This window comes from Cucurbita pepo, chromosome LG02 (genome assembly GCF_002806865.2).
Source record: "Cucurbita pepo subsp. pepo cultivar mu-cu-16 chromosome LG02, ASM280686v2, whole genome shotgun sequence".
In the NCBI taxonomy this organism is placed as follows: Eukaryota; Viridiplantae; Streptophyta; class Magnoliopsida; order Cucurbitales; family Cucurbitaceae; genus Cucurbita; species Cucurbita pepo.
Window position 1 is genome coordinate 2,991,203 of NC_036639.1, and position 25,333 is coordinate 3,016,535.

At 37.5% G+C, this 25,333-nt stretch overlaps 3 protein-coding genes across 6 annotated transcripts; all 3 read right to left on the minus strand.

The window, feature by feature from the left end:
• Nucleotides 1-2,458: 2,458 nt before the first annotated feature.
• LOC111787733 (homeobox-leucine zipper protein ATHB-8) lies at nt 2,459-9,948 on the minus strand. Its single transcript, XM_023667771.1, has 20 exons — nt 9,503-9,948; nt 9,187-9,403; nt 8,927-9,086; nt 8,650-8,750; nt 8,414-8,504; nt 7,913-8,008; nt 7,716-7,829; nt 7,537-7,620; nt 7,293-7,448; nt 7,127-7,201; nt 6,928-7,034; nt 6,646-6,841; nt 5,627-5,812; nt 5,437-5,517; nt 5,132-5,266; nt 4,717-5,042; nt 4,531-4,630; nt 3,955-4,104; nt 3,723-3,856; nt 2,459-2,601 (listed from the first exon to the last, which is right to left on the minus strand). Exons 2-20 carry the CDS (start codon nt 9,396-9,398, stop codon nt 2,589-2,591), a joined length of 2,517 nt encoding a protein of 838 aa, XP_023523539.1. The 5' UTR covers nt 9,399-9,403; nt 9,503-9,948; the 3' UTR covers nt 2,459-2,588.
• Nucleotides 9,949-15,872: 5,924 nt separating this feature from the next.
• LOC111787734 lies at nt 15,873-18,098 on the minus strand. 2 transcript variants are annotated; one of them, XM_023667773.1, is made up of 3 exons: nt 17,871-18,098; nt 17,650-17,768; nt 15,873-16,237 (listed from the first exon to the last, which is right to left on the minus strand). In XM_023667773.1, exons 1-3 carry the CDS (start codon nt 17,996-17,998, stop codon nt 16,212-16,214), a joined length of 273 nt encoding a protein of 90 aa, XP_023523541.1. In that variant the 5' UTR covers nt 17,999-18,098; the 3' UTR covers nt 15,873-16,211. The 2 variants fall into 2 exon arrangements, with proteins under 2 accessions (XP_023523541.1, XP_023523540.1); XM_023667772.1 differs by having other exon boundaries at nt 17,590-17,768; nt 17,871-18,097.
• Nucleotides 18,099-18,709: 611 nt separating this feature from the next.
• LOC111787471 (peptidyl-tRNA hydrolase 2, mitochondrial) lies at nt 18,710-22,672 on the minus strand. Of its 3 annotated transcripts, XM_023667437.1 has the most exons (9): nt 22,496-22,672; nt 22,185-22,394; nt 21,043-21,103; nt 20,912-20,948; nt 20,723-20,800; nt 20,485-20,557; nt 20,065-20,104; nt 19,848-19,852; nt 18,710-19,087 (listed from the first exon to the last, which is right to left on the minus strand). In XM_023667437.1, exons 1-9 carry the CDS (start codon nt 22,523-22,525, stop codon nt 19,061-19,063), a joined length of 561 nt encoding a protein of 186 aa, XP_023523205.1. In that variant the 5' UTR covers nt 22,526-22,672; the 3' UTR covers nt 18,710-19,060. The 3 variants fall into 3 exon arrangements, 2 of the variants coding, with proteins under 2 accessions (XP_023523205.1, XP_023523204.1); XM_023667436.1 differs by lacking the exon at nt 19,848-19,852 and having other exon boundaries at nt 22,496-22,669; XR_002813987.1 differs by lacking the exons at nt 18,710-19,087; nt 19,848-19,852 and having other exon boundaries at nt 20,087-20,104; nt 20,715-20,800; nt 22,496-22,671.
• Between the last annotated feature and the right edge of the window lie 2,661 nt (nt 22,673-25,333).

The window sequence follows — 25,333 nt, forward strand, 5'->3', positions numbered from 1 at the left end:
AGCCTCAAAAACAAACTGATACCTCCAATCATACTCCTTGGAGACCATGAAAAAGCCTCTTTCTTTGCCTTTCTTCCTCTTCTTACCCTCTTTCTTCTTCAAACTCATCAATGGCTTCAGATAGATCAAAACATTCTCTTCTTTTCTCTGCTTTTGGTTTTTCTTTGCAGATTTAGATTGTTTTTGTTTGCTTCTTCTCTTGCTTTCTTTGTATATATGGCTGCCTTTTGAACCCGTTACGTATCGTTGTCAGCCTCACGGTGTTAAGATGTGTATGTTGGGAAGAGGTTTTCATACTCTTATAAAGAATGCTTCGTTTCCCTCTCCAACCAATGTGGGATCTCACGTTTAGTGTGACGTATGGTTTTGACTCACTCACTAAAATCATAACAAGTGAGTATTGTACAACATGTGTTATAAAGTAACAATACACCTCTTGTAACAGCCTAAGTCCACCACTAGTAGTTATAGTCTTCTTTGGGCTTTCCAGGTTTGAAAACGCGTTCGTTGGGGAGAGGTTTCCACACTCTTGTAAGAACTGTTTCGTTTCCATTTCCAACCGATGTGGGATCTCACAATCCGCCCCTCTTGAGGGCCTAGCGTCCTCACTGGCACACCGCCTGATGTCTAGCTCTGATACCATTTGTAATAGTCCAAGTCCACCGCTAGCAGATACTGTTTTCTTTGGGCTTTTCCTTCCGGGCTTCCCCTCAAGGTTTTAAAACACGTTCGTTAGGAAGAGGTTTCCACACCCTTGTAAAAAATGTTTTGTTTCCATTTCCAACCGATGTGGGATCTCACAATCCACCCCTCTTGAGGGCCCAGCATCCTCGCTGGCACACTACTTGATGTCTAGCTTTGATACCATTTGTAACAGTCCAAGTCCACCGCTAGCAAATACTATTCTCTTTGGGCTTTCCCTTTCGAGCTTTCCCTCAAAGTTTTAAAACACGTCCGTTAGGGAGAGGTTTCCACACCCTTGTAAGGAATGTTTTGTTCTCCTCTCTAACCCACAGCTCCACACAACACTAACAATCTTGAAATAGGAACCAAGACTCGCAACATCGACATTTAGAACATTGATCTTAATGCTCTAATTCTATGTGCTAATAGCCATTCCTATCAGTTTGTTAATGTGCTGCTATTCAATCAATGGTCTATAGTGAACAAGATAAACATGAATGGGCATGGTGATGGTGGGAAGTGGGTGGGTGGGTGAGAGAATTTTACTGACCCACTTCAGAAAGAATAGCTTTAGAGGGAAGAAGAGACATCAAAGTCCAAATAAGAATCAATGGGTGAGTGCTGCATTCAAACATCTCTTCAGCCCCATCGCCATTATCTTGTCTTGACAACAGGGCCTTATAGAATGGGAGCAAACTGAGCTGAAAGAGACTTCTTCTTCCAAAATTCAAAACAGAAAAAGAAGCTCTGTGTCATGAACTTACAGCCCAAATGCTTTGTGTGTCAGCAAATGACTGGTCAGCTGAAAGAATATCAAATTTTCTACCCTTTTTCAATGAAATATTGGGGTCCATGTCAAGAGATTAGAAGGTTAGAGAAATGGATAGCCATGAAAAGAAGTTAAGGTCTGATCTCTTTGACATTAAGGTGGATAAAAGTGCAGAAGAAACGAGGCAAATGACCTTCCATGTCTTCTTATGCTCCCCACCAGATTCCATAAAGGAAAAGAAAGGGATAAGCACAGTTCTGATTTCAAATGAAATATCAGTTGAACTCAGGAAAGCAGAGACAAAAGTAGAGAGGTAAAGAAGTTTGCTTTTTATACTACCCTAAACAAGGCTTTCTTTAAGACCTTACTCTCTATGACTAGAAGCAGCTCAATGAGTGAGGATAGTGGGAATTATGTGGGTGGGTGGGTTGGTGGATGAAGTCAGAGATCAAAGTTCTGATCTTATCTTTTCTCGTTACAGGCGGTGAGATCCTACATTGGTTGGGAGGAGAACGAAACATTCTTTATAAGGGTGTGAAAACTTCTCCCTAACAAACACGTTTTAAAACTGTGGGGGGAAACTCGAAAGGGAAAGCTCAAAGCGGACAATATCTGCTAGCAAATGGTATTAGAGCCAGACACTGGGCGATGTGCCAGCGAGGAGGCTGAGTCCCAAAAGGGGGAGGCGGTATGCTAGCTAGGACACTAGGCCCTGAAAGGGTGTGGATTTGGGGGTCCCACATCGATTGGAGAAGGAACAAGTGCTAGCGAGGACACTGGGCCCCGAAGGGAGGTGAATTGTGAGATCCCACATTGGTTGGAGAGGAGAATGAAGCATTTTTTATAAGGATGTGAAAACCTCTCCCTAGCAGACACGTTTTAAAACTGTGAGGGGAAGCCTGAAAGGGAAAGCCCAAAGCGGACAATATTTGTTAGTGGTGGGCTTGGGCGGCTACACAGGCCAAGAACGACAAGTGAACTAAACGATTAGGATAAGCAGCAAAAGGGGCGAAAAGAGCCATTAGGGGCAATATGCTCGTTCATTTAGTTCTTGGTTATTTTCATTGTTTCTGAGATCTTACAGGAAAATCTGATCTAGCCTATTTGTCATATTCCTACTACCTGACTAAGCGTTTCAAACAAAGGACCAGTTCATAANAGAATATCAAATTTTCTACCCTTTTTCAATGAAATATTGGGGTCCATGTCAAGAGATTAGAAGGTTAGAGAAATGGATAGCCATGAAAAGAAGTTAAGGTCTGATCTCTTTGACATTAAGGTGGATAAAAGTGCAGAAGAAACGAGGCAAATGACCTTCCATGTCTTCTTATGCTCCCCACCAGATTCCATAAAGGAAAAGAAAGGGATAAGCACAGTTCTGATTTCAAATGAAATATCAGTTGAACTCAGGAAAGCAGAGACAAAAGTAGAGAGGTAAAGAAGTTTGCTTTTTATACTACCCTAAACAAGGCTTTCTTTAAGACCTTACTCTCTATGACTAGAAGCAGCTCAATGAGTGAGGATAGTGGGAATTATGTGGGTGGGTGGGTTGGTGGATGAAGTCAGAGATCAAAGTTCTGATCTTATCTTTTCTCGTTACAGGCGGTGAGATCCTACATTGGTTGGGAGGAGAACGAAACATTCTTTATAAGGGTGTGAAAACTTCTCCCTAACAAACACGTTTTAAAACTGTGGGGGGAAACTCGAAAGGGAAAGCTCAAAGCGGACAATATCTGCTAGCAAATGGTATTAGAGCCAGACACTGGGCGATGTGCCAGCGAGGAGGCTGAGTCCCAAAAGGGGGAGGCGGTATGCTAGCTAGGACACTAGGCCCTGAAAGGGTGTGGATTTGGGGGTCCCACATCGATTGGAGAAGGAACAAGTGCTAGCGAGGACACTGGGCCCCGAAGGGAGGTGAATTGTGAGATCCCACATTGGTTGGAGAGGAGAATGAAGCATTTTTTATAAGGATGTGAAAACCTCTCCCTAGCAGACACGTTTTAAAACTGTGAGGGGAAGCCTGAAAGGGAAAGCCCAAAGCGGACAATATTTGTTAGTGGTGGGCTTGGGCGGCTACACAGGCCAAGAACGACAAGTGAACTAAACGATTAGGATAAGCAGCAAAAGGGGCGAAAAGAGCCATTAGGGGCAATATGCTCGTTCATTTAGTTCTTGGTTATTTTCATTGTTTCTGAGATCTTACAGGAAAATCTGATCTAGCCTATTTGTCATATTCCTACTACCTGACTAAGCGTTTCAAACAAAGGACCAGTTCATAAACATGAAACAAATACAGTGAGCGTTTTCTTCTTCATTCAAAACCTTCCAAGCCACAGCTTTCTCATATGACACTGCCCTTCCCATGCTTGATAAGCATACACCCCCTTGAAGACAAAGGAACCCCTAACATAGCACACAAAACATTGATACTCAACTGTTTGAAATCATGTTCCAAAAGAGTATGATCAGTAAGACATTGCACAAGGATTTGTTATCTATACCTGCTGCATTATCCGTGGGAACTCTGTGTCTAAAGTTTTCTTTCCATTGTCATCAAAAATCTTCTCTAGAGTAATGTCTTGCAGAGCCACCAAGGTTGTCTCAAGCATGTCAAGCCCAGATTGATTTGCAAATGTAAAATTTGGCAAAGCCTACATGTTCATAGAAGAGGGTATTACTTCATGTAAGAGAAATTGTAGAGACAACTGAAGAATCAGGCAAATTATGATCATGACATGCTCAAATGTTTAAATCTAAGGAATGTAGGACCTGCATGTATCTTAATGAAGTTATTGTTAGAAAAGAGGTACCATATTCTATTCAGAGAGGAGTCTCACGTCGGCTAATTGAGAGGCTGATCATGTAAGGAATACTATCTCTATTGGAATGAGGCATTTTGGTGAAACCAAAAGCAAAGCTATGAGAGCCTATGCTCAAAGTGGACAATATTATACCATTGTAGAGAGTCGTGATTTCTAACATGTTCATCAGACCTTGGTTCTGAACATTTTTTTAATCTTTCATGTATCTTAATGAAGTTATTGTTGGAAAAGAGGTACCATACATGTTCATCATACCTTTAAAGAGCAGCACATGACTGCATCTAAGTGATGCCAAAGGGATTTGAGAATGGGTTCTCTTCCTTCATTTTTCAGTAAGTCCATGCCCATGTAGCACCTGTAGGGAAGGATACAGTAAATTTGGAATCCTACGAACAGTAAAATAACAAAGATAATATGTCCAGCTAAGAGTTTCTTCAGTACCTATAGCTTTGACAGATCCAACGAGCAAGTGTTTGTGCTTCAGGAGCACCAGCTGGTGTCTGAAGGTTAGCATGAGGACCGACATTCGAAGGGGAAAGAGCCAGTGCCACTTTCTGAACAGATGCTATAATGCTTCGGACATACTGCCGTGCCATTGCTGCTACATTATCTTGAAGATGAACATCAAATACAAATTGGAATGCAATTGTCATCACAGATTTGGATTTTCCTGATTGACAAGCATAATCACCAGCAGCTCTATTCCCTGCCGGTCCGACATCAAGAGCTGAAGCAAGATCAAGCGTGCGGTTTGGACTTGAAGCATCCTGCAGCATTAGCAAATGTATAAAATGAAGCAAGATCAAATGCATAGAACAGGGAGGAAAAGAAATGGACATTGATATTAAGTATTTACCATTCCAGAATCAAGAGGGATGATGCGGAAGCCAGATGCTAAAATGGGTGCATCATCAGAAAAAGAGGCATCAATGGGAGCAAAGATGAGTTCAGCAGAAGTTCCTACTGCATTCTCTTCCACGCCATTGCAAAGCTGCAGTGGTCAGTGACAACATAGATTTGAGATTTACACTAATATTATCCATCCAAGCTTTATAATATAAGGAAGATTCGAGCTTGATAATCATTTTTCATCTTCTTAACTGAAGAATATATGCATGCAAGTTCATATTTATTCATATAATTAAAGAAAAGACTGCTTACTTGGAGGAGGAAGATGTCACCAGACATGAGCATATCATCCCTATAGTGGCCCACGTTTTCAAATTTAAGAACTTCCATAAACTGTTTCCAGTAAGAAATTTTGAATCAATATTTTGAAGTTGCAAAGCAAAGTAGTTCAATAGGATAAGTTTATCCATAAGGACGCCATGGGAAATAATTTGGTACTTGCCTCTTCATGCTCAACCGTTTGTGCCAAGGGAAGAGTGACCTGACCCCCAAAAGTTCCAGCATGAGACCCTGGTAAACCACACTGACCAGTCTTAATTGCTGCAGCTGAGTAAGCATCAATACTGGTGTCTGCCCATTCTGACCGGTGTTCTCTCAAGAACCTAATGAGCATTGCTGGAGTGACATTCTACAAAATAGAAAAGAAAGCAAGAATATAACAAGAAGAAAAGCTTCCGAAGGAGGTTATGCATAGACTTGGTAAGATTACTAGCTAACACAATGTCATGGTCAGTTGTTGGGGTTAACCATATGCAGTTGGATTTTTATTTCTTAAAAGATCACTTCATTTCCATCAAACTAGTGTCATGTCCTTGTTTAACATTATCAGATGATGGAGCTTGTAACAGCCTAAGCTCACCACTAGCAGATATTGTCCTCTTTGGACTTTCCCTTTCGGACTTCCCCTCAAGGTTTTTAAAACGCGTTTGCTAGAGAGAGGTTTCCACACCCTTATAAAGAATGTTTCGTTCTCCTCCCCAACCGATGTGGGATCTCACAATCCACCCCCTTTCGGGGCCAACGTCCTCGCTGGCACTCGTTCTCTTCTCCAAGAGATGTGGGACCCAGCAGTCCACCTCCTTCGGGGCTCAGCCTTTTCGCTGGCACATCGCCCGGTGTCTGGCTCTGATACCATTTGTAACAGCCTAAGCCCACCCCTAGCAGATATTGTCCTTTTTGGGCTTTCTCTTTCGGACTTCCCCTCAAGGTTTTTAAAACGCGTCTGCTAGGAAAAGGTTTCCACACCCTTATAAATAATGTTTCATTCTCCTCCCCAACCGATGTGGGATCACAAAGAACCTATAAGAAATGAAGCAAGAAATAGAAAGGATGGCACAAGTTGAAAAAGAGAATTTCCTAATTTGACTGATGAACTGGTAGAAGGCGTTTATATATTATAAAATAGAACCTTTTCAATTGCGCATCATCGCTTAGATCTCAGCCAACAAGCAAAATATTTACCTGTAATAACATCGATGCTTTGGCACAAAGAACTGCGTTGCTCATAGATGGAAAGCCATTATTATATGAAATATTTGCACCCATCATTGTCTTGCCATTAGACATGTTTACAAGAAGTGTAACATCATCAATGCCGTCGTTTTCTAACAAAGACCATCCCTCATCTGTAAACCCGTTTACTGCTTCGTTGAAACCTCTGCAGAGCAAAATCCATTTATTGCAATTCAAAACAAAAAGTAGCAGCAGCTAGGACGGGTGCTCTCGAGCCGAAATCATATTTACCTGCTCAATCTCTGACTAAGAGCGCGAAGAGCAGCAGGTCGTCTTCCCCAACCAGTACCATTTGGTTGAGAAACTTCTTGTGAAATCTGTCTCAACAAGCGTAATGCCTGATCCAAAACAATGAAAGTTTATAGATACATAAGGTGATATAATATTCAAAGTTACTTGAACTTTCAATTTCCAATTTTAAAGGACTTACTGCCATTGTGTTCTTCTGAGCAAGCAGAGTAGATGACTTGTATAATGGCCGCAACACTTCAGGCACGCTCCAAGGCTATGTTCAAGTAAATAATGGATACAATTACAAATTTGGACATCTGAGGCTAAGAAAGACTGTGCTTTAAATAGAGAGCAGAAGAACATACATCTAAATCCATGTGATCAACTATATGAATTATTGATCCACCGCCTTCACAAGGTCTTATCAAATATCCACTAGGTAGCATTTCTGCTCTTACAAAGTTTTGTACTGGAGGCATACTTGGACCATTCTGAGTATTGTTAAGAGATCTTTCACATACCTAAAGTGCATAAGACAAGCATATCAGCTACAAATTTAGAGTGAATCAAAGCAGCAGAAGCAATTTCCAAAGCGAGGCTTTCTCATACCACAAGACTACCATCCTCCAAAACAGATGTGTATCGCAGCAGCCAGAAATCACGAGCAGGTGCCAGAGTAGTAGGCGCATAGAGCTGACATTAAATCAACAGAAGTTTCTTTGATTTGCATATTTTGTTGCATATCTACAAAACTGATATAAACAATCCGCTATCAAGTAGTAGCCTACCTGCATATAAAGAAGCTCAATGGTTCCTCCATTTCCAGTAGATAGGGCGTTTAGAACGTCAACAGCACGGCAATCGCGATACCAAGAAGGCCAATCTTTAAGAATTTCAGCCACCTTCATAGAACAATATAAATGATATATACTCATACTTCATGCTACATCGGACAAATACTTAAGTTCAGTTTAGAAGCACTTACTCTTGTAGGTTCAAGACCCACAAGTCCACACGCACGAGCTGCAACTCCAGTGCAGCCATGAGAAATAGCAACGATTCCAATGGAATCCGGACCAGGCTGCTCAGAACAGATATTTAGAAAGGTCAGAAATTTTGAAGTATCAAACATAAGAACAATAAAAGAGATTTGTATATCACTTGAAACCTTTATCCTCAGATAATTTAAAGTTTACTATTAGAAATTTGCCTTCCAAGAAAGATTAATACTTGTTTTCTCTTGTTCCCTGNTAAAAAAAAAAAAAAAAAAAAAAAGCATGATCTTGCTGAGCAGTTGCTTAGAACATTATCAAAGTTTCTAATAGACAACAGAGAACAATTCTCAAAAGCTCTCAATGATCGAGGTAATAGACTTTGGCATGTTGCTTAGAACGTTATCAAAGTTTCTGTTGTTTAACTATAATGACAGCAGAAAAAGATTCAATGTTTATACAGATTGAAGAATAAAGCAAAAAGAGGAAGTAACCTTCATCCCAGGCATTTGGACCCACTCCACAGCAGTTCCAGTAGCCTTTGAAAGAAACTCTGCTAAAGTCTCCTCCGCAATGGACAAAAGTCTAGGAAATATGCAAAACCCAAATTCTCAGAAAGCATATAACAGAGACAATTTCTAATATCAGGACTATAGAAGAACAAAAAAACACAAGAACAAAAGGAAAGAATCAAAGGGAATGCACATGAAGAAGAGCCAATTCTACTAACCCTGCGGGACTGGCATCCTTTGGAGGATGCGGCGGGGTCAAATTCTGTTGACCACTTGTAACCACTGACTCACAACTCGTGTCAGTGGTGGCTAGGGTCGCCTGCAAAATGAAGAAATTACCAAAACAATTATATTACTCACTAACAAAGAAGCTTTCATTTCATTCAGCTGATAAAAAAAACTCATTCTTGTTTCAACGAAGTGAAATCAGGGATCATCGTCCTAAAATCTCATGTAGAAATTCATGGAGGAAAGTTAAGCAAAGCAAGTTCTTACATTCTGGGTCTGTTGACGAAAATAGCTGTTCTCATACACAAGCTGTGACACCTGTTTCTGCAGCCTATCATTTTCCTCCATTAGGAGTCTATTCATAGCCGTCAGCTTCCTGTTCACAGTCTGCAGGCGTGATGATTCCTTCCTCTGTTTCTCTCTACATCTGAGCAGGAAGAAAAAAACGCGTGAGAAACCCAAATGAATCCTCTGTTCCAGGAACAAAATTTTGGGTGTTTCAGAAAAGAAATGACTAGAAACAATACCTCCGATTTTGGAACCAAACTTTGATCTGCTTGGGTTCGATATTGGAGAGAATTGGGCACTCCCTGATGAGCTGCTGGCGGCGCATAGAACTGGGTTTTGGGCAATCATAATAAAGCCTCTCAAGAGCTTCGACTTGCTCAGGTGTGTACCTAACATATTTGCCATTATCCATGCTAGCAGCATCCTTGCAGCTGGAGGTCACAGCCATCATCCCCACTTGAATTCCCACAGAGGCAAAACAACAAACACCTTTCAGGCATCAAATTGGAGGACAAAAAAAAAAACCCACCATAAAGAAAGAGCAATCAAAATTACCAGAAAGCAAAGACGCTTTATATCCAAGAAGAGTTGCAAACAATCAGAAACTCCCTCCCTTCCACCCTCCACCAAGTCATATAACACACACCTCCGCCATAATCATCCAAAAAAAACAAAAACCCAAATGGCGGCTTCAGCAACAGAGAATCAGAAAGCGAAAATCCAGAACCGGACGACAGGATTGTGAGTAGAACACTATAAAATGAAAATGGTATGGAGAAATTAAAAGGAAAGAGCGAAAGAGAAGGGAAGATTGAGAGATGTGAATGAGGAGAGATTGGGTGAGGAGAAAATTCTTAAAAGCAGCGGACACAAACACAAAGGGGAGCTACAAAATCTCGATTTTCACATCAGTATTAGAAACCCATAATTGTTTTTTATGGCAGGTGTTGATCGCTGTTGCTTTAGGTGGCGTCGGCTTTTGATTGCGTTGTTTGGGGGGTTGTGGCACTCACCACAGTGCCCAGTGCCCACTCGGCGCTTGACTAAAATTATGGTCTCCCATTGCTTTATCGAGTGAATGCAATCTACCGCGTGCTCGAATAGTGTAATATAAATTTCAANTTTTTTTTTTTTTTTTTTTTTTTTTTTTTTTTTTTTTTTTTTTTTTTTGTATTTTCAAAATTGTAAGCTTTTGGTTTTTGTCTATTTCTATTTTTTGTATTTTCAATTTGTAAGCTTTTATTTTCAGCTTTTTGTCTATTGCTCAAATTATCATTTTTAATCATTTTTTATTTATTTTTTAATCCTTTTATATATATATATATATATATAATATGATAAATACGGTTGTCCGGTTGGTAGGTTGGTGACTTGAACAATTTCTATTTTTGGGTTGTCGGGTTGTTCTTATTTTTTAATTATTTAAAAAAATTATATTTATTTACCCTGTTATATTAATAACTAAATTAAATATTTTTAATTTTCATAATAATCTTAAAAGCAGGGCGAGTTAGGTTGGGTTATAACCCTATTTTTTAATTGGTCATTTGGCTAGAATTTTTTTGGGTTTAAAAATTTCAACCCGTCCCAAATTGAAAAAAAAAAATCTAATTAAATCCCGTCTTTATAATTTGGGTTAGTTAGTCTAAGTTGATTGAATTCTCGGGTCAAATGAACACGACTGTTAAATATTTAGACCGGAACTTAAAAATTTAAAACTAAACTTATAATTTAATCCCGATCATATTTTGAAAAAAGTTTATTGAAATAGTTATACTTTTAAAAAAGTAACCATTTTTTGTCATTTTGCTTTCTTTTTTAATCTCAATTTTCTTTCCCAAAACACTACTTTTAATAAATTTTATTGTTACATTTTTTTTTTTTTTTTTTTTTTTTTTTTGTTGGGTTAAAGAATTTTCATTAAATATGTAATAATTTATACAAACAAAAAAATAGATCAAATTTTTTTTTTAAAAAAATGTAAATAGCTAACGTTATAGATTAAGTGTATGTGACATATGTCGTTTCACATTGGTTGGGGGAGGAGAACCCTTCATAAGGTATGAAACATTTCCCTAATAGACGCGTTTTAAAGCCTTGAGGGGAAGCCCGAACTAAAAAAAAAGCTAAAAAAAAGACCATATCGACTAGCAGTGGATTTGGGCCGTTATTGAATGTGTTTATAAGATTAAAATGAATGATTGGAAAATGATTCAAATGATTCAAAAGAGTTGGTTGGTGACAAGAAAGATTGGTTGGCGTTTTCCTTATCATTCCTTAACCAACTCTTAATTAACCACTTTTTCACCTTTCATTTCTTTTATCGACCCATTTTTCTCTATCGACTTTCTCACACGACCCAACGACCCTCTCGCTAATATAAAGTATTTTTAGATAAAAAAATTTATGCGGGTTCGATGAATCAACATCAATAAGCTTAAACGAACGATGAAAATTTCAANGTAAAAAAAAAAAAAAAAAAAAATCACATTTTTTATGGTAGTGAACTTGTAATTGTGCAGCACTCACTTCCCAGCAACAAGTGAGCTAAGTCAATTTGTTCTTGCGTCGCCTACGACCCAGTAACGTATGCTCGAGCCTCTGGCCCCGGTTTAAGAAGAAAAAGTTTTAGAAAACGAGGGCAGAGAATTTTTAAAAAATTGAAATTGGTATTATATGTGATGCAAGCAAAAAAGCAGCAACAACAGCTTACTGCACATAACTATCGAGCAAGAAGGTAAGAGTATTTAATTAAGCAATGAGTGGCAGACCAAACCAAATGGAGATTATTCATTATAAAAAGACGCGGTTTTGCAAAAATAAATAAACTATAATTACTTTTTTAACCCTAATTGCATATCCCATAAACCCTATCCTAATCTCACCCTAAAAAAGGGGTTCTAAGTTTGTGGGCCCCGCCACTCTCCATTTTTTTTATTATTATTTTTTTTTTAAATATTCATAATGTGTTCAATTATTAATTCTATTTATTTTTTTAATTCTTACTTTACCAATTTTTTATTTTTTATTTTTATTTCCAAATCAAAAGAGGCCAACTTGAGCTGTGGTTATCGTTTTTAATTAAACTTGTGCAAAAGCTATCTACTTGTCGTTCTAGAAATATTAAATTATTCTTATTATATTTTTTTATTTTTATTTATAATTTATTTAAATTTCAAATTTGAACGGTTAAAAAGGTATCACACATTCAAATTTGTAACTTATTGTTATCAAATATACACGTATAAGTAGTTAAAATTATCGTATTTATTGATAAAAATATTTAAATACACGTTAATTTTGCAAACGCGAGCCATTGTTTGTTTAAAGAGATTAATTGACCTGTAAGGGTTAACCTCATGTTAAAATTAGTTGACCTAACCAACCCTTGGAGATGCCCTTAGGGTCAAGTTGGTCAATCCCTTAAGGTCAACTTCATGGTCAACTTGGTTAAGCTAGCTAAATTGACCTAGGGGTCGATTGAGCTGACCCTATGGGTATGTCTTAAGGCCAACGTTCGACGTTATATCTCCTATGCGAGGTAGCTTTTAGCTTAAGAGAAGTATAGCATTTGAACTTACTCAAGGGGAGACCTTGGCAGGTCAACCTATCATATTGGTCGTCGATCCTTTACGGAAGGAGATCTTAGTAAGCACAAGGAAGGTCCAAACAGACAACACCAACTATTGATGCTGAAATTTGGATCAACCATAAATTTGTAGAACAAAGAATCAAATTGTGCCTAAAAAGACTAAATACTTGAGCACTAGTGGGGTACTAAGTCACCCACAATTCAATGTCTAATAAAATTTAGGTCTATGAGAAACTTAAATAGTAGAATTCATAGCAGTATAGTGTACCATCGAATGCGTCACCTTCCAACATTTATAAAGCTAATTAATTTCAGTCAAACTCTCGTAAGGTTTGCATCCTGGTTGAGCTTTGGTCGTCTCATGTTGAAGTTGGTTTAGCCGACCCCTAAGGGTTCGGTCTCAAGGCTAAGTCGACCCTTCTCGTTCGGATCATGTTACCCAAATAGGGTCGGGATAGTATTCTCTTCTTTAGGACAAACTAGTAATTTCACCCACAAACTGGGAAGAACGTGAGAAGGAAGGCAAGGCAAGGAAATAATGTATTAGAAAAAGTGAAGGGTAAAGGGAAGGTGGTGGTGGTGGTGGTCCACACGTGTGGCCCCGAGGAAAAGTGTGTGTGCGGGCAGGCCTGACTTGGTGTAACTTTAGAGAGAGAAAGATCTTATTTTTTACCGTATAAATACGAGGAGTGTACGTATTCGTGGAGGGGAAGACTAGGGTGCGGCGCATGTACATGGGAAAGAAATGTAATGATGGAACTGGGACCACAGGATTAACGACGCGTGTCGCTTCTTTCGGCGTATCAGAGTTTGCGCCAAAAGCAGAAGGGACATTCTTGTGGGGAAGTGGGACCTCGTGTTTCCTCATCCTTTTAACCCTTTCTAACTGTCAGGTAAAAACCCTCTTAACAAAAAATAAATATTTTTTTACATTTATTATATATTTTTAAATTTTTAAATTTATTTTTTTAACTTCTAATTACAGTAGAATCAGATAGAGAAACCTTTTCAGTCCCAACACCGCTCCAAATCGGGGTCGATATTTGAGAAACCTTTTACATCTCCATCTCAACTCGAGATTTTCCATAGAAAATACGTGAGGATCAGATTTTCCATGGAAATTTATGGTAATTTTACTTAATTTTGTCGTTTTGGTAGAATTTAGTAAGTTTTTTTTTTTTTTTTAATGGATTAAAAGAAAAAAAAATGGAATAGTTTAAAATAATTACAGTTATGTTTGTTTTAGATCCCATAGAAGACCTTGAAATAAATAATAGTAAAATTTATGTTCCTTAGTCACCTAACAACTTTGACAGAATGTATTACTCTTTTGTCTCCTGGTTGGGGCAATTCTATTTACCCTAAGGAAATTGGTACCCCTAAAATTATCTTTTTACCACCTTTTATCGGATGAAGTGAAATCCTCGTGAGATCTCATATCGGTTGAAGGAGGGAACGAGATGTAAAAAAATTTCCTTAACAGACATGTTTTAAAAGCCATGAGGGAAAGCTTGAAAGAAAAAATCCAAAAAGTACAATATCTGCTAACAGTAGACTTCGACTGTTGAATTAATCACATCCTACCGAGAAGGAATCCGTTTGATTTGAGTTTCATTAAGAACGAGGGTATTAAGAAATGGTCTTACAAGCATGAACCAAGCAGGCCTCTCTGCCGCGCATGTCAACCAGTGACAACTAACAACAGTCCTGCACCTTAAATCTGCATCCAAAGCTTCAATCCAAATGGTATTCAGACATGATTTCAATTACCAAGAGTTATTAACAAGATTTTCGTAACAAATTATCAAAAAGTAGACAAAAGTTTGGTTGTTTACAGCGATCTTGAGGTTCATTGGTTCAGAACCAACTCCCAAATTGACAATTTTTTATGTGATACTCATCTGAACAAGAACTTTTAATAAAATAAGAACCAACAAACATAGCAATCATTATAACCCACTAACCAATTCTCCTTGATCTAATGGCTAGCTAACAATTAAGATCCACCAAGTTACTTGAATATTGACCCCAAATGGTTGCACATTTTCTTAAATCTTAGTCTAAATCATTCTTCTTTAACGTGTTCTACAGGGTGGTGTAAATTAATGACTTCCTCTTGTCTTTACCAGCTACAAACTCCCATGTTCATACCAAATCAAGAACAAATGAATGATCAAATATGACAGTGACAAGAGGATCCTGATATCAGCTTAATCTTAAAAATTTGCTAGCATTTGGATAGATTAGGTAAGAATATGACATTGATAACCTAACAAAGTCAATAAAAGTGGCTATCTCATTGAATTTTTTGTATTTATAAATTGGGGTGATTCCACTTGCCCACAACTTTTCTCCTTAGTCTAAGTAAGGAGATTTGAATTCCATGTATTAGCATTACTCAGGTTTTCAACTCAGTAACTATTTATTGAACTTAACAGGAATCTCATGACCCAGTGGCCTGAAATTACAAACTCCGGCAGATAAGCTAATTGACTGAAAGAAAAACACAAACTGATGCTATTTTCAACATACTTACTCATGGAGGCGGCAATCAAGGTCACAATGTCTACAAAGAAGTCGCTGGAACGAGATGAAGCCGAAATAATGTTATATTTGAAGGCATTTCTGTCAGAGGAAGAGAAAAGGGATTAGTTTACATGAACTAATTCAAGCAAAGTTGTGTTCTTCAGTTTTGAAGAAATTAACAGAATTTATATGTCAAAAGATATGAAAATCATTCTAAGAAGAAACTCTTACCTGTAAACACGATTACATACCGAAATGCAAGGTGATAATCCATCGTCGAAGCGAGAGCTTCAAGAAAGACGTTGGGCCGTCCATGGATTAAGACAATGGGCCTAATTAGAGCTGGGACAGAACACAGGAAGTTTATGTTTGGGCCAATTACTAATTTCGGCCAACTAACAAATTATGAAAAAAGGAAAAGAGGAAAATGTATTTCGATATGTATTATGTACATGACATGCTTGGCTATTTCTTTTAATGGAACAATTTGCTCCCATTCCTCCTCCGACACCATTAAAACGGCCGCCACTCCCGCCGCCCACCACCACCTCCTCGACTTCTCTAATGACAACCAAAGCAAGCCAGCGGGAATCAGAAAATCTTGAAATTAAATAACGAAAAACGTTTGTGATCCAATGAAGAACAGGTGTGGTCGCATTGTTTGTAAACAAGCTTTGTCCCCTCTTCCCCAACTCTTTCTTTCTAACAATCTTCATAGCCTGTGCTTATCAGTTTCCTTCCCAAAAATATAAACGAGAACAAAGTTTACCATTTCAGAAGCAGGCAAAATATAAGTAAAGCCAAGCAAATTTGAACATCTTAAAAGGATTTCATGAAATTCTGAGTTTCCTTCAAAGAGTCAAAGAGAAGAGCGAAAAAAAACCACCCAAAAAACGAGGGTAATCAGTCTTATTCGCTAGGGGGTCATATGGTGTTGATAATACTCAGATAAGAAAAATTATGGGAAAAGTGAGTAATGAATTGGGGGAACATATTCTGGAGTGGAGTTGTCTCATCAATTATAACCTCAACCTAAACAACAAATAGATACTGGGGCAGCTCCAATATGATGAACAGAATATATGATTCGGCATCCTTTTGTGTATAGCCACACTTCAATCAGAGCATTCTCCTAAATTCCATCCCTTATCGCGGCACACAGAGACCTAATTCTGAAACACAGTGAATAAACGAGAATTACTTTAGCATTTACTTCAAGTGAAGGAGCTACTTCAGAGTTCAAACAAATGTTATCGTCCTCTATAATGCTGATTACGAATCAACCAGACTGAGTACTTGATAAAGTAAAAGTATCTAATATGGAAGACAATACATATGAAAGCAAATACTTCCATCTTTTAATTTAAGAGATGATATCACCAAATAACCACTAGACATTCCTAGGGTTGCTCCCTCTTATTAGTGATCAATCATCTATCTAACTACAACTAAATGCACTACATGGGTATTGTTATCTACTTTCTATGAAAGCTAGTCACATTTTCTCAAGATCCAATTCAATATATTTCCTTCAGGAGATAAGATTAGATTGATGCTAAGTTCCAGAGTAACACATACAACAGCAATGAAAACAAAATTTTCGACAACTACTTGAATGCTTTGAGAAAAATTGTTGATTTCAGTCATGACCGATAATATTGGAGCATATTGAATTGCCAAGAATAGACTTTCTGTATGCCTATCTATGTAATAACATGTTAGTATCTCGAAAAATATTGAATTATGAAGAATGTAAGCTTAGGTTGCAAAATCCACAGAATGATTTTTAAACACCATAGATGAAATCCCCAAAACAAATTAATCCCATATATTAAAATAAGAGGACCAGGGCCAGTTTGAAAAGCACTTGATACAGTCTTTATGTGACTTCTTGTACGTATTTTCAATATTAGAAGAATTTTGAAGGAGCATAACTCCTACTGATACTGTTTGCAAAATATCAATATCTAACGTGAAGCAGAGTACATGCCATCAGGACTCTGTATAAATTAGCACATTTAGGGGAAGATTGACAATTGGCTGTAACACTATACAAGTTTATACTACGTGCATAACCAAGAGTTCTATGAACGATGCATTCAGTGAAAACTATAAAAATCCTACAAAAATTCAATACTGGCACAGCAAATGTAAATGATAATTCTTATAATATAACAAGCATTCCCTAGTTTGGCCATGGAGTATCAATTATCATCTTTCAAATGTCAACTTAATTACAATTTTAGTTGCTTTCGTAAGCCCAGGAAATAGGTATTGAGACTCATATGTAAACCCAAGCAAATGAGAAACAGTCATCCGAGCAGGCCTTCAAATGAGATGCAGATACGAATCAGAGCAAATATTTGGAGGGGAAAAAGGTGGTACTGAAAAACTTAACACATAAACTAATGGAAAAAATTTCAAATTAAATTTGGAATCAAACTTCAAATTGGACTGTATTTAGGGAGAATCATAACAAACAATAGAAAATCCATTCATATACAAGAGTTAAAAAGTTGCTTACAGATAAAAAATTACAAAGAATGGAGATATCAAACTCCTGGATTGGCACTGCAGAGCATACCCTGAGACAATGACCTCGAAGACACCGAATCGATTCCAAGACACGAAGTTAGCCGCGCCGAAGAGACTGCTGAATGAAGGGGAAGCAGAGATTCAAGGGAACCCAACCGCGGAACCAACCTGAAGAATCAAATCACTCTTAAACCCTAAGTAAATGGTAAAATCACAAAGAAAAGAAAATTCACTAATGGGGCAAGAAAAGAGTTCAATAATCTCGCTTGCCTGGAAATTGTGGGCGAAGAACGAACAGTGAAGAAAGAAGCTGGTGTTGCTTTAATGGAGGGTTTGGTTAAGGTGGATTTGATGAGGGAAATAGTTGGGGTTGCAAGAGATCGACAGCGGGAAGCCATTGGAAATGAACGGAGAGAAGAAGCTGAGAATTAGGGTTTTTCAGGAGCTGCCTAACAAGTCCGATAAGAAGAAAGGTTTTGACGACGCCTTACATAAATCATTTTTTTGAGCAAAAATCCATTTATTCTCTCTAAATTAATAAATTTATTTACACATTTTTGTTTTAATCCATAAAATAAATGTATTAAAACAAATTATTACTTTATATCTTAGACTAATAAGACGTTTTTTTTCGAGTAAAAATGTGAAGATACAAAGATTTGAACCTAAGTCTTAAATATATTGCTCGAGTTATTTTCTCTTTAGTATAAATTAGTGTAACGGTCCAAAACTACCGCAGTAGATATTGTTCGACTCGTTTTGCTAAAAACAGGTTTCTTATAAGAAATGTTTCGTTCCCCTCTCCAACCGTCGTGGGATCTCACAATCCATCCCCCTTGGGGCCAACGTCCTCATTGCACACCACACGATGACTAGCTTTGATACCATTTTTAACAGCCCAAACCCATCCCCTTTGGGGCCAACATCCTCATTGCACATCACTCGATGACTAGCTTTGATACCATTTGTAATTGGACCCACCGCTAGTAGATATTGTCCACTTTAGCCCGTAAAGATGTCAATCTAGTAGATATTGTCCACTTTGACCCGTATAGATGTCAATCTCACGATTTTATAACATGTCTGCTAGGAAGAGGTTTCACGCGATGTTAAAAAGTTCAAAATATTGATAACTTTTCGTAGAAGATTTGAAGCAGCCAATTAGTCTTTAAAGTAGTCTTCAAGAACAAAAGTTGCATCCTGAAAATGTCACTTACTACACCAAAACTACGACCAATTGACAACAATAACTAAGCGATGTTTCAGCATAACAATACTCGACAGAGCATTTCTTCCTTACTAGCCAGCTCCAACTTGGCCGCCATAATGTGCATCAACCCTTCTTGAGACCTCAATGAGATGAATGCTGAAGGAGAACGACATGGATTCATTGTTAGATTAAATCGTGTGTGACTGTACGTCTTGATTCCAACCCGACTAGAGTAGGCGGAGTTTTCCAGTTACGGCATCGATGAACTCCTTTGGCCCTGTTTAAAAGAGAGATGGACAATGTGTATACGATTAAGAATATGAATTCATAACTAAATTTATCAAAACTCGTGAGCTTAATCTTTCAAGTTTAGAGGTGAGCTCCTATAATGCATGCAGTTGTAATATCTCAACCCCATCGCTGGCAGATATTGTCCTTTTTGGGCTTTTCCTTCTAGGATTCCCCTCAAGGTTTTAAAACGCATCGGGTAGGGAGAGGTTTCCACACCCTTATAAAGAATGTTTTATTCCCCTTTCCAACCGATGTGAGATTTCACAATTCCCTCCCCCCCCCTCGGAGCCCAACGTCCTCACTGCCACTCGTTCCCCTCTCCAATCGACGTGGGATCTCACAATCCACCCCCTTTGGGCTTAGCGTCCGACATCCCCCAGTGTCTATCTCTGATACCCTTTGTAATAGCCCAAGCCCACCGCTAGCAAATATTGTCCTCTTTGAGCTTCCTCTCAAGATTTTAAAACGCGTCAGCTAGAGAAAGGTTTCCACACCCTTATAAAGAATGTTTCGCTCCCCTCTCCAACCGATATGAGATCTCACAATCACTATTTATTAGGTTTCGTGCTATTTTCTAAGCTCACAATCACTATTTATTAGGTTTCGTGCTATTTTCTAAGCTCACAATCACCCTTATAAAGAATGTTTCGCTCCCCTCTCCAACCGATATGAGATCTCACAATCACTATTTATTAGGTTTCGTGCTATTTTCTAAGCTCACAATCACCCTTATAAATAACACGTACCTCGACTAAGAGATCAAAAGTTCCAATCCTCTATCAACAAAGGTTGTTTAACTCAAAAAAGAAAGAAAAAAGCATAGGGAGTGTTAACAGTACGCCGTAATCATTAAACTCTCCGTAACTCATCAACTCAACCCACATATTAACACAGCAGAGTGATACGAGGAAAATCAATCAGACAACCTCAGAATTCTATCATCATAGGGTAAAGAAGCATTACCAGGTCCAATGGCAAGAACAGTCTTTGATCCAGCTGAAACCTGCATATTATTGAACCCAGTTTCAGGATACCAGGTTCCAGAGAACTGAATTTATTTTGTGAAACGAACTGGATACAAACATGACTCGCTAGGTGTTCGTTTCGTTTATTGGCACCCGGAAGCGCATCAAAATCATAAATGCATGAGAATTTGGGCTAAACTAAACAGGATGGAAGAGAATCAATCTTCAAATAACATGAATCGTTTCTTTCAATCAACTATAAACACATCACATTCATAGCACATATAGTACCCATAAATGTCAGTATAATATGTGAAAAATCATTTGACTGTTCCAAAATATGAACATAAATAATTCATCATGTCAATCATATTGTTCCTGGTTACCCCACCATTCAAGAACAGAGCGCAGATTGTACCTGTGTGCGTCCAGCATCAGCAACAACAAAAGTAGGGAGGCCAACGTTCTCAGCTGCATCCTTCAGTTTATTCCTGATTTGAGAAAAGAAATAAATTTACGACAAATGTCAAAGGCGTAGCTTCAATAAACAATCTTTCCAATCCTCAACAGAAACCAACAAGTTCATCATAAACCATAGGATTTTAAATGTTTATTACTTAGATGATAACATTTTTGAGAAAGAATCACCTGCTTACATTTCTTGTTGATTCTTGCATGTTACAACTATTTTTGGTTGCCCACATAGCTCCCATTGTCTCAAAAGGTTTCGGTGGCTGCACTAGATATTCAAAACGAAGGGCGGAAAAGAGAGGGAGTTGAAGAATTAGCTGAGTAAATGCTTTGATCAAAACAGATAATTGGAAGTAGTATGGCATAAGGAGTACCTTTGCATTAGTTGTGCATACAAGCCAGTAGCAGCATCTTCACAAATTGACAGAGAAACATACAAAAATATTAAGCATCGACCGCAGGAAGAAAAGAAGCGATAAACAGAACAAAGTATCTTAAATCTTACGAGCACATTGAGAAGCAATTTTTCCAGAACCCATCTTCAGATCTTGCCTCACAACCAGTACCTTCAATTCAAAAATCGAATGTTAGATGAACACGACACGAGTTACACAATGCAATGACTCGGTGCGGCATTCGGTGTACTTCGAGAAGGGAAAAGATCTAACATGAGGCCCAAGGATATGCAAGTAAGCGGGTTGGAAGGAGTATGGATACGAGTTGAATTGTATTCGTGTGAGGCCCAAGGATTTGTTAGTCATAGGAGTCGTGGGGAGTGAGTATTTAGGGAGGTTGTTAGCTTTGGGTAAGGCATCTTTTGGCTATTCTGAATTTGTGGATTCTTGTGAGAATTGGGAGAGGTGGGAAGCTCTCAAATCTTCCCTTGGCACCTTGTCATTTGATCATAATAAAAAATTTGGGCAAGACCTACCACAAAACAAGGATTACGCAGGTCCTGTGTGTAATAGCTCAAGCCCACCGTTAGCAGATATTATCCTCTTTGGGCTTTCTCTTTCAGGCTTCCCCTCAAGGTTTTTAAAACGCGTCTACTAGGGAGAGGTATTCACACTCTTATAAAGAATGTTTCGTTCTACTCCCAAACCGATGTGGGATCTCACAATCCACCCCCTTCAGAGCCCAACATCCTCGCTGATACTCGTTTCTCTCTCCAATCGATGTGGGATCTCACACTTTGACCTCGAATAATCAAATGCCTTTTCATGTCCTAACTTGACGTATCTTAATGGACAACAACAAAGATTGTGTGACCACCGTACTTAGAACTCTGCTTAATGTTGTGGCAAATAGGCATGTTCATGTAAAAGCTAATTTTGTTTGCAAATATCACTACACAAACACCTCAAATATGGACATAAACTCTCCTATCTTACAAACATCAAGCCACAAAATTGGAGCAATACAGAACCATTTTCAGTGCTATTAAACAGAAAACCTCACCCCCATATGAAAGCTAACATTTGAAAGCCCTATGCACAGTTGTATGCTCTTTCATGGCACATACTTGAGGATAAACAAAGAAATTCATGTTTCATCATTCCTTTATTCTATTTTAGTGATCATAATTCAGCACAAACATGTAGAGAAATCACAATAAAACAAACAAGCACATTGAAGACGAGCACTAACCAATTTGAGCTCTTGATCACCATTGTTTGAAGCTGGAGATATCTGTTGGTACTTGGAAGGCAAAAAATAGCCCTTCTTAGCATTGCCTTTACTAGGTTTTGACAAATCCAACAAGAACCCAGCAATGAAACCAATAACGAGGCCTGGTATGAAATTCTCGGGTCTGAAACTCACCGAGAGCCATTCTTTTTCTGGCTTCACTTGTTGCTTCTAAAACACAGAAAACAAAACTTCAAATTAATTCCAACAACAATTCGTAATGGAAAGGGGGCATAGAACGCAAAAGAAAGCAACACAGGAGAAATCGATACCTTTCTGGAAGAATTAGATGAACCCAACATGAGCCTTTAAGAAAAACAGGGAGAGCGAGAGAATTAGAGTGGGGAAAGCGCGGCTGTTTCAATTTTAATCTTATCTTGTGTGTGTTTTTGCCTGATCTCTTGAAGCTCGATTGGCAAAACTCGGAGTTTCAATCAGCGCAACTGCTCCTGACTGCTGCAAGATTGAGCGGCAAGTGGTGAATTGGGGACCCAAAAGCCCACAAACATTTTCAATCACGGGGCCATTGAATATCGATGATCCAAAACAAGCTGCAATGTTGGGCCACGTTCACATTTTCGATCCAACTAAAATCGAAAGAGCGCTATATATATATATATATATGTATATATATAATTTAATCCTCAAAGTTTTTAATATTCAATGTCCGAGATCCCACGTTAGTTTGAGAGAAAGAACGAAACATTCCTTATAAAAATGGTGTGGAAAGCTATCACTAGCAGACGCATTTTAAAATCTTGAAGGGAAGCCCATAACGAAAAACCCAAATAAGACAATATCTGCTGGCGATGGACTTGTACTGTTATATTTCTTATGCAACCTACACTGAGCAAATAACAAATAAACATTTTAAAAAAAGTAATGAAATTTAAAGGTGTACTAAGTGTTACACTCACATTTTGTCTGGACTCTCCGTGCAATTGTCCAACAATATTTTTGCTCTCAAATAAGTCAACCAACCAAAACATAGGTCGTTGTTAACACAGACAATGTATGCTCAAGCCTCTTGTTTTATACAATAATTTTTTTTAAATATTCGAAAGTCGATTTAAGAAAGCAATGTTATAGGCTAGCAAATAAATAAGCAAAAATCACGGCTTTGATAGAGTATAACCCAGATAGAAAGAATTGGCATTCCCCGTAGTATATTTTAGTGCATTTTAGTCTTAGTAGGTGTAAACATTATTTTAATAAACGATCATACATAATAATAAAAATAATAAAGGACTGGTTAACATGAAAATAAGTCAAAATAGTCTGGAATTGACATGCAGCTACAAATAACGCGCCTTTGACAAGCATAACTATGATATCGAGCATGCGGTTATTGACAACACGTTCTAGACAAGTATGAATGTGACAAGAAACATAGGTACACTATTCCCTCTTTCTTGGTGTTAGTAGCAGTTAGGGTGTCAAAATGAGATGAGACAGTCCCATTTTTTAGTAGACGAATGAAACCCGTCCGTGCAAATATGCAAATAATTGAGGGGTTTCGTGCAAATATGCAAATAATTGACGGGTTTTTTTTTTTAATTTTAATTTTAATTTTTTTCACATTTTCCTCCCCTTTGGTCCCTACAATTGAAAACGTAGCCAATTATGCATGTGGTTAAACGTTGAGGCCAGGATGTTGCTCTTGCATGCATCTCCATCACATTCAATTGGATTGGCCTCACATTCAAAGGGTAGAATTGTCAATATAATTACATTTACTTTATTTAACTAATATCCATTCATTTATTCCAAAAACATGTACTAAAATTGCTTTTAAAAATAAAATTATTTGACATAAATTAGAATGGCTGTTGAAATTATTTTCCTCATAAAAAAAAATATATTGTAAAATTACTATAATACCCTCCATCTTAATTTTATTTCCTCATTTTGTTGCGCTCGAGAATACGACAAGCCCTCCACGAGTAACGACACGATGATACGATGCATCTTAATACATCTAATATTTGCCAACTCATCAACCTCAATAAAAATCGCCAGAATTTTGTCATCTTATACGTTTGTCCATTCAATACTCGTCTTACACATATATATGGTTCCAATCAATACCGAAGTATAGTTCAATGAGTTAAAAAATTAACAGCAAAATAACGACATTATCATTTTTTTTTTAATTTAAGGACAAAAATAAAATATCAATTTCTCGTGTTACATTAAACTTAGGACTCGAAATTAAAGATTTAAAAAAAAAAAAAGAAGAAGTATTTGTTGTGAAGGATAAAGGCAATGGAGGTGCAATGAATGTGATGGGAAAGGCTTTCAAGAAATGGTCCTTAAACTCTCTTAATATCACATGAAATGGTCCTCAACTTTTGGTCAATTTCACAATTTACCCCACAACAACACATAATTGCCATCAATCACCCCCAACTACATTTCTATAATTACAATAATTATATAATTAAGCTTATTTTTTAAAATATTTTTATTTTATTTTACAAATACATTACTAATTCCAAAAGTATATAACAATTCTCTATTTATTTTAAAAAAAAGAATATTCCTTTTAAATAAATTTTTTAATGCATGATTTTTATTTTTTAATATAAATTATTAATTTGTGTTGATTCGTTATTTATTTTAATTAATAAATTAATAATTGAATCAACGGTGAATAACATAAAAACAAAACAACATAAACGACTGAATACACATGTGGTCAGTTGAGTGAGGCTGTCCCATGTGGGTTGGCAAAGACCTAAAGCAAGGTGACATATGTGGTTCGAAAAATGTCAAATCAACGTGAGAGAATGTAGTATTGACTCGACACAAGACACGTCGTGCAATATTAGACTCGAGAGTGGAGGCATAAAAACAGAGAAGCAAAATTGAATAAAGTAAGTGAAACACGAAGTGGTGTTCTAAATCGTTTTAAATGTACGACAAGTCAAAGATCAGCAGGTATGTCCAAAATACTCGGCTTTTATTATCTATACCTATTATCGGTTTAAGTATTGTTTAGAGCGTTGGAATGAAGGACTTTTCTCGATATGATTCAATTATTATTGGGTGAAATGTTAAATTATAAACTAGGGAATTTATTGCAATTATTGTAGTTTTAAAATTTTAAT

Bases quoted from the DNA above. Each gene is read 5' to 3' on its own strand.
- LOC111787471 (XM_023667436.1), bottom strand. From the start codon at position 22,525: ATGTTGGGTTCATCTAATTCTTCCAGAAAG. The intron at 20,105-20,484 runs GTACAATCTGCG...AATAATATGCAG, and splicing joins CTGATGCTGGACGCACACAG to GTTTCAGCTGGATCAAAGAC. The intron at 19,088-20,064 runs GTAATGCTTCTT...TCTTTTAAACAG, and splicing joins TGTTCTTGCCATTGGACCTG to GGCCAAAGGAGTTCATCGAT.
- LOC111787733 (XM_023667771.1), bottom strand. From the start codon at position 9,398: ATGATGGCTGTGACCTCCAGCTGCAAGGATGCTGCTAGCATGGATAAT. The intron at 7,830-7,912 runs GTAAGTGCTTCT...TGTTCTATGAAG, and splicing joins TGGGTCTTGAACCTACAAGA to GTGGCTGAAATTCTTAAAGA. The intron at 5,518-5,626 runs GCAAGTACCAAA...TACTGGAAACAG, and splicing joins AAACGGTTGAGCATGAAGAG to TTTATGGAAGTTCTTAAATT.
- LOC111787734 (XM_023667772.1), bottom strand. From the start codon at position 17,998: ATGGCTTCCCGCTGTCGATCTCTTGCAACCCCAACTATTTCCCTCATC. The intron at 17,769-17,870 runs GCAAGCGAGATT...TTGATTCTTCAG, and splicing joins TCTTCGCCCACAATTTCCAG to GTTGGTTCCGCGGTTGGGTT.